The sequence below is a fragment of the Mustela lutreola genome, chromosome 1 (genome assembly GCF_030435805.1).
Source record: "Mustela lutreola isolate mMusLut2 chromosome 1, mMusLut2.pri, whole genome shotgun sequence".
In the NCBI taxonomy this organism is placed as follows: Eukaryota; Metazoa; Chordata; class Mammalia; order Carnivora; family Mustelidae; genus Mustela; species Mustela lutreola.
This window is the reverse complement of record NC_081290.1, coordinates 113810049-113818362: the sequence shown is the minus strand read 5'-3', so window position 1 is coordinate 113818362 and position 8314 is coordinate 113810049. Positions and strand designations below refer to the sequence as shown.

The window sequence follows — 8314 nt, the reverse complement described above, 5'->3', positions numbered from 1 at the left end:
AACTGGGTGGCTCAGTGGGTTAAGCCTCTGCCCTGGGCTCAGGTTAGGTCATGATCTCAGGGTCCTGGGATTGAGCCCCCCCACATCGGGCTCTCTGCTCAGCAGAGAGCTGCCTGCCTCTGCCTGCCCAACCCCTGCCTGCCTCTCTGCCTGCTTGTTTTCGCTCTCTCTGCGAATAAATAAAATCTTTTTTTAAATAAGTAAGTAAATAAATAAATAAAATAGTGTGTATATGTATGTATTATACATATATGTGTACATTATATACATATACAGTATATATATATACACTGTGTATACATTATATTATTGCATATATACATTGCATTATGTGTATATACATATATATGTATATATATACATATGCACACTAATCCAGTCCAGTCCCAGAAATTCTTCTGTCCAAGGAGTTCTAAATCGCACGTTAGATCGAGTCCCTGCGAATACTAGCAAGAACAACTTTCAGTCATTTCTGTGCCGTGAAAAACCAGCTTCCAGTGAGCTTTCTCTTCTGGCTTTTCTTTTCACCATCTCTTCTAGAGCAAGAAACTCCTTGCTCAAGTAGAAAGCAGCCCTGGCACCCGCCGGCTGCTTCCCACTCCTGCGCCCCGCGAGGTGTGGCGTCGTGAGACACCAGCAGGGGCGGTCCCCGGACCAGGGTGTTTCTGATTGGCTTTTTGTTGTGAATTCGAGAGGTCTGGGCTAAGGGGCGGGAGCAAGAAGCTCACCTGAGCTACAGCGTCCCAGCTTCGCCCGGGACCTCCCGGGGTTTGGCTCTGTGGCTGGCGGTGGTGGTTGTGGGGTTGGGAATAGCGGATGCTGGGGGAGAGTACCCAGAACTAAGCGGAGGCGGGTGTGTAGTGCGTTAGGCTGTGGTTTTCTGGGTGTTTGCGGGAGAAACCACGCGCCGTATTAAACCCAGGGCTCCCGAAGCAGAAGGGTAGGTAACTCTGGGATTCTGTACCTTGAAAAGGTTCAGAATTGCAGGGGACACAGCCATCTTTCATTTTTCTCTGGGCACTTTTCCCTGGCTCCGCATTTCGTAAGGAGTCCGACTGTAGGTGTTGAAACTGCAAAATATCCCTGCCCTCCAGCCACTCAGCAGAGTTTCCAGCAGATTACAGTCCTCTTGGCCGGGTTGCTGTGAGAAGGGCACTGAGAGAACTGGGGAATATGAAATGTAGTGCATTCTATCATTGTACCACAACTTTACCAGGTTACCTGAAGTTGATCTGGAGAGAGAGATGAAAATTAAGAAGTGTATTCTGAGACAGTTATGGGGGTTTTGTTGGTTTGTTGTTTTGTGTGTGTGTGTGGTTTTTTTTTTTTTTTTTCCATTCTGACTTTGATTTTAAGTAGTGGGTCTCACTTAGCAATTATATATCTATGCAATTATATCTATGAACATGTATTATGAACGACTTATATATACATACATAGATGATATACATGAGATACTTTACACATTTGGGCACAAACGGTGGGAGCTGCGATCCTAGTCTGGAGGTTCCAAAGGGCAGACGGGCTTCTGCCCCGGCGGGAGTGCCCTCCCAGCGCCAGGCGCGCCCAGCCTCTCTCAGGTTCCAGCCAAGAGTGCGCTCCGCATCCGCTCACGCACCCCTGCCACTGGCGCGGTGACACAACACAGGAGTCGAATTACAACACCCCAATTAACATATGAATTTGACTAACTTAAAAGCGGGTAGAAGAAAGGAGGGAGTGGGGCGGACATTGAGCAGGCCCCTGAGTCTTGAGTAGGCAGGAACTTTTCTCCGGGTGTAAAAACTCTTTGATTGGCTGCTCGCACGCGCCTGCCGGCGCCCTCCATTGGCTGAGCAGACACGCGACCGGCGCGAGGAGGGGGCTGGGAGAGGAGCGGGGGGTGGGGGGGGTGACACACTGGCGCGTGCCGCTTTTTAAAGGGGCGCAGCGCCTTCAGCAACCGGAGAAGCTTCGTTGCACGCGACCTGGTGTGTGATCTCCGTGTGGGTGGGGGAGGGTCGACGAGAAAAAAAAAATAAGACATTGCAGTAGGGACCCAGGAAGGGTTTTTGTTGTAGTTGACCTGGTTTGCTAGTACCTCCTCCGTCCCCGCGCCTCCGAGCTTCTGAAGTGCAATGTCCCGCCTGCTGCACGCAGAGGAGTGGGCTGAAGTGAAGGAGTTGGGGGACCACCATCGCCATCCCCAGCCGCACCACCTGCCGCAGCCGCCGCCGCCACAGCCACCTGCGACACTGCAGACGAGAGAGCATCCCGTCTACCCGGCGGAGCTGTCCCTCCTGGACAGCACCGACCCACGCGCCTGGCTGGCTCCTACTTTGCAGGGCATCTGCACGGCACGCGCCGCCCAGTACTTGCTGCATTCCCCCGAGTTGGGTGCCTCTGAAGCTGCGGCGTCCCGGGAGGAGGCAGACGGCCGGGGGGAGCTGGTGAGGAGGAGCGGCGGCGGCGGCGGCGGCGGTGGTAGCAGCAGCAAGAGTCCTGGGCCAGTGAAAGTGCGGGAACAGCTGTGCAAACTGAAAGGCGGGGTGGTAGTGGACGAGCTGGGCTGCAGCCGCCAGCGCGCCCCTTCCAGCAAACAGGTGAACGGGGTGCAGAAGCAAAGGCGCCTGGCGGCCAACGCCAGGGAGCGACGCAGGATGCACGGGCTGAACCACGCCTTCGACCAGCTGCGCAACGTTATCCCGTCCTTCAACAACGACAAGAAGCTGTCCAAATACGAGACCCTGCAGATGGCCCAGATCTACATCAACGCCTTGTCCGAGCTGCTACAAACGCCCAGCGGCGGGGAGCAGCCGCCAACGCCGCCAGCATCCTGCAAGAGCGACCATCACCACCTTCGCGCCGCCGCCCCCTACGAAGGCAGCGCGGGCACGGCGACCGCAGCGGGGGCCCAGCCAGCCTCCGGAGGGGGCCAGCGGCCTACGCCGCCTGGAAGTTGCCGGACTCGATTTTCCGCCCCGGCTTCTGCGGGAGGATACTCGGTGCAGCTGGACTCTCTGCACTTCTCGACTTTCGAGGACAGCGCCCTGACGGCGATGATGGCGCAAAAGAACCTGTCGCCTTCACTGCCGGGGGGCATCCTGCAGCCAGTGCAGGAAGAAAGTAGCAAAACTTCGCCCCGATCCCACAGAAGTGACGGGGAGTTTTCCCCCCATTCCCATTACAGTGACTCAGATGAGGCAAGTTAGGAAGGTGACAGAAACCTGAAAACTGAGACAGAAACAAAATCGCCCTTGCCCAATGAGCTGAAAGCCCCATGGTTAAAGATACCCGCACCCTTTTAATTTTTGCTCTGCGATTGTCGTTGTTTAGCAACGACTTGGCTTCATATGGCAGCTATATTTGATGGTTTGCAAAAGCCGCCGCTATTTCAAACTTCCTATGATCCATATTAATGAAAACTTGCTGTTAAAGTTCTGTTATTTCCTCCCACCCTCTCCCCCTGTAGGTAGATAGGTATAATTATATGTACCCAAATATGGCATCATTTCTCTAGTTCCCTGCTGCCAATACGCTGCTAAAACGTCGCATTTTCTTCTCTGTCGCTGGTTTGTGTTTTAATTTATTTTATGCCCTGGGCATTCATCCCTGTAGGTTGCGCGCTCTCACGTGTGGGAGAATTAGTATTCCGAAATACTTTCTCAAAATGTATCATGAAACGCAAAGTTAATGGCTCCAAAGTGAATAACTTTTGACTATGGAACGTTAGAAAACAGGGAACTCTTAGGTTTATATCTTGTATAAACATACCCAGTATGTATATCGGATAGCGATAATGTTGGCGTCTTTTAGGAAACTTGACGCACGCACTTTATCAGCCGCTGCTGCTGCGGCTTCAGGACAAACTCAACTGCCAATTGCAGACCAGTTTTGTGTTGTTGTTGTTATCGTTGTTGTTGTTTCAAACACGGCCACTTATAATCCTTAACTTCTTTGCAAATGTTTGTTTAAAAAACTAAAATTAAAAAAAAAATCCAGTAGTGTCAAAGCATTTGGTCAATTTTACTTTGCTTTGTTAATGTTAGGAAACTTATTTATTATTGATTGTTTGCTACCATTTCTACTTATCTTGATTCATTTTTTTTACATTTTTCTACTCGAGATCATTTTATTTTAATTTAGCAAAGCCAACTGCCATTGTTTTATGTATTTTCTTTTGCAAGTGATAAAAATAAACATGGAAATAACTGTATTTGTCACTTATTCCATTCTAATATAAGCATTAAAAAGTTTTGAAATGACCTTGAAGACTTGAACTTAGTCCTCCTTTAAATGCGAATCTAAGAGTTCTGAAGAAAAAGTCTATCATAAACATTGTAGCTTCGAGCGATCACGTCAGTAAGTTGTCAGTAAGTTGTTAGGTAAAGATTTTCCCCAAATTTGTAACCATTTTACCTCTTTGATAGCCTGGATCTTTCTAGTCTTCCTCACTGCTGGCCCCAACAGCCTTTGCAAGGGGATGCACCTGTTTCAGATCTCCTAAGACCTCACCAGGAGTAGAGAACTTTACCAAGATTGCTTAGTCCCACTTCACAAAAACTTTAGCCAAGTTGAAGGCTTTTGCCATAGGTCAAAACCACACAACGCAAGCTTTCTCAATTTCTCTCTCTTTCTTTCCTTTCCTCCCTCCCTCTCTTTCCTTCGGTGGGTGGGGGGTGGGGGTGGCGCGATATGGGTAAGTTGAAGTCTGGAGCAAAAAAGAGAACAATGGACAAAACTTAAGGGGAAAGGGCATGGGGTTCCCTAATTCAAAAATTAAAAGCCCTAGGAAATTGTTGCCCTCCCCTGCTTCCCCCCCCCAACAATTCTGCTTATTCCACTATAGAAGATAATGTTTGCTTTTATTTTGTCTTTCTGAATTAGTTCCTATGTAGAAAATGTTTTTTGTTTTGTTTTGTTTTGTTTTGTTTTTGTTTTTTGGGTTTTTTTTGAGGCAGTTGCAGAAACTAAAAGGTACAGCCACTCTCACCCTCTGGGTCTTCACCAAGGAAAAACCTATTCTGGGTGTCAGGATCAAAGATTTTGAGAAGACAAATATAGTGCGTGTGTAGAGACAGTAGAAAGAGGAATTTTAAAAATGTATTCGTCAAACGTGAGAGTAGAACTATTTGTTAAACTATAGATTGGGCGACTTTCCACAGGATAAACATCGCTGAATTTGAAAAGTTGATTTTAAGTCAAATCTTTTATATTTTGTGTCTTCATTAGGATATCAAATTATGAGAACAAGGAAGCAGGGGGGTGGGAGGGTAGCCAGAGAAAGTTAAATTAAGCGTTCCAGCATCATCCTCTCCCTCCAGCACCTTGAAAAGGGGAGAGCGCCACAAACTAGTTCTGCAGTAAAGTAACGCGCGAAGGGGCTCAGTTCTGATCTGGAGTGAGGCACTGCGGAACTAGCTCTTGACTGACCACCTGGGTTTCCATGGCTTTCTGCAGAAGCCGAAGCTTGACGCTCCAGGGAAGCCAAGAAACTCCGCCAGCTCTGAGAAGTGAACGGTAGCTCCCGACACTTTCCAGGGGCAGAAACAATGCACCCGTCCCTTAGATAACCTTTTGCACCGCTGAGTTTGCCTTGCTCACGATAAACATCAGGAATCTTCAGGCTGCTGAATAAATCAAGCGATTGCTTCTCACACATTTCCATTCCGCTCTCAGTAAGTAAATTCAACAGGCATGGACACACAGCAACTTTGCAGGATGAGCGCACACATATTTTCATAGTTATTTGGCTTGGTGTGTTTCTATACATGTGTAGAGGCAGAGATAGAAAACGACCTAGAATTATTTGACCTGTTATGAATCTGAGTTGGGTAAGGTCGAGATGGGGAAAAAAAAACTAAAGTTGTGATTCTTTTTTCCCAAGAAAGTGACCTATATTTCATTTTTTCAAAACCATGTATGCTCATTTTGTGTTGACCCCGGGGCAGGGGATCATCCTCCAAAGCTATTCTTTTTCTTTTCATGGACTTACAGAAATTTCAAAATAGAAATGACATCAAGAACATTGTCCTTCCTATCTTTTATAAATAAGGAAACTGCTGCCCCTAACTGGCCCCAATGTCATACAATCACAAAGTGTCAATATCCAGACTGGCTGTAATTATTCCCATCCACCAAGTCAATGTGCCCACAGACTTTTTTTCTCTAAGAAAATCCATGGAAAAGAGTTAGGGCTAGGCAAATATTTAGGGTTTTCTCTTGAACCACAAAGATAAATATTTATGTTTTTAAATGTTAGGGGTATTATACATGAATCAGAGATGCTGCAAACTTCATTTAAGGAAGTCATTTTACATGTCTTCTCAAGAGAAAACAGCTATGACAGAATATCAGATTGGAAATTCTATTCCACTCTGATTGAAGAGTGAGAGTGAATTCTCATTGAGACATGCACAAAAAACCAAACCGCTTTGTGTAAATTGAGTGCTCAAAGTTCAAATGAGGACTTTAACCTCTTTTCTTGCCTACACTCTATTTCTTTCTTTTTATGCTGGTATTTCTTTGAAAGAGATGTACAATCACATTTCCATCTTAGGGTTCTGCTATGGAGTTTGCATAACAAACGTTTGGCAGCCCGCTCTCTTACACTCCATTAACAAGCTGTAACATATAGCTGCAGGTTGCTATAATCTCATTAATATTTTGGAAACTTGAATATTGAGTATTTCTGAGCGCTCATTCCCCATATGCCAGACCACTCCTGCCATGCTGACTGGTTCCTTTCTCTCCATTATTAGCAATTAGCTTCTACCTTCCAAAGTCAGATCCAAGTATCCAAGATACTAGCAAAGGAATCAACTATGTGTGCAAGTTAAGCATGCTTAATATCACCCAAACAAACAAAGAGGCAGCATTTCTTCAAGTAATGAAGATAGATAAATCGGGTTAGTCTTTTGCGACACTGCTTGGTGCTTTCTAGAGTTTTATGTCCTTTAAACAGCTTGTTTTATATCCTGTCTTTGCCTTCTACCGCACCACTTTCATTCGTGAAGGCTTTTGGCTCACCACCCTTTGGGAAACTTACTTGATTTCGTAGAAAGCTGAAGAAAGATTATTTTTGGCAACTGGCAAGTTCAAACATGTTCTCTGTGGGACATTGTTAACTGGGAGTCCAGTGAAACAAGAAAAACGGAGGGGGAGTTAAGTTTCCATAATCTTAACTAACGCAGGACCAATGCTTTCGTTAGGCCTTTCAATTGATTTTAGAGATTGAAATCTGAACGAAGCAAGCAGTCTTTTATCAAAGGCTATCTGGGAATTATTTCTCTCCTCAGTTCATTTGACAGTTCAAGAAAGAGATGATCAACTTTGTCATGGCAGTTTCAAACCCCAGTCAGATTTGGAAACGAAAAGTAGCAGACCTACTTGTCAATTGCAATCTAGACTTGTCAATTGCAGTCTGGGAAACCCAGCAAGTAGCACGGGTGAGTGTTCAACATGACGTCTAGCAGTTACATTATTTGCAACTGTTTTTGCGGGAAGGGGCGGGAGATCTGGGGGAGAAGGGGACCGTGGGCACGTAATAAAGGTGTAAGTTTCCTCGCTGTTTTTGATTCTACTCTCACCAGCCACCCTCACCCCGGGGCTGAGCAGAGAATCCCAGACGCCAACCTTGGAGGTGGCTTCCCTTCCGCTAGGCCTCTAACAGGGATAGGCGAACGGAGAGGAGAATGGGTTAAATCCCGGGACGCAGGGGAGAGTTAGGGGAGGAGAGACGTCGGGGGAAGATAAAGAAAAGGACAGGAACCAAGAAGCGTGGGGGTGGTTTGCCGTAATGTGAGTGTTTCTTAATTAGAGAACGGCTGACAATAGAGGGGCTGGCAGAGGCTCCTGGCCGCGGTGCCGAGCGTCTGGAGCGGAGCACGCGCTGTCAGCTGGTGAGCGCACTCTTCTTTCAGGCAGCTCCCCGGGGAGCTGCGCGGCCACATTTAACACCATCATCACCCCTCCCCGGCCTCCTCAACCTCGGCCTTCTCCTGGTCGACAGCCTTCTTCGGCCCCCCACCGGCAGAACTCACAGAAGCGAGCGACTCTCGCCGCCTTCCGTGGCTGGCCAGGGCCCCTCTCCTCCCCCAGCTTCGCAGCGGGAGCCGCCACTGCCCACTGCACCTCCCAGCAACCAGCCCGGCAAGAAAAGAAGCTGCGCAAAGGAAAAAGCCCGGCACTGCCAAGGGGAGGGGAAGCTGGAGGAGGCGGCGGCGGGAGAGTTGCGGGGTTGTTAAGGAAAAGTTGGGCTGGGGGCGAGGGGGTGGGGTGGGGATGAGGCACCTGAGGCAGTGAACCAGGACCAAGGAGCGGGCGCATCTTCCCG

The 8314-nt window shown here is 47.9% G+C and overlaps 1 protein-coding gene across 1 annotated transcript; it reads left to right on the top strand.

The window, feature by feature from the left end:
* Window positions 1-1962: 1962 nt before the first annotated feature.
* Window positions 1963-4251, top strand: ATOH1 (atonal bHLH transcription factor 1). The gene has a single exon (XM_059154921.1). The coding sequence runs from the start codon at window positions 2118-2120 to the stop codon at window positions 3189-3191; it is 1074 nt and encodes a 357-aa protein (XP_059010904.1). The 5' UTR covers window positions 1963-2117; the 3' UTR covers window positions 3192-4251.
* Window positions 4252-8314: the final 4063 nt, after the last annotated feature.

Excerpts from the sequence above, each read along its gene's own strand:
- ATOH1 (XM_059154921.1), top strand. The coding sequence starts at position 2,118 with ATGTCCCGCCTGCTGCACGCAGAGGAGTGGGCTGAAGTGAAGGAGTTG.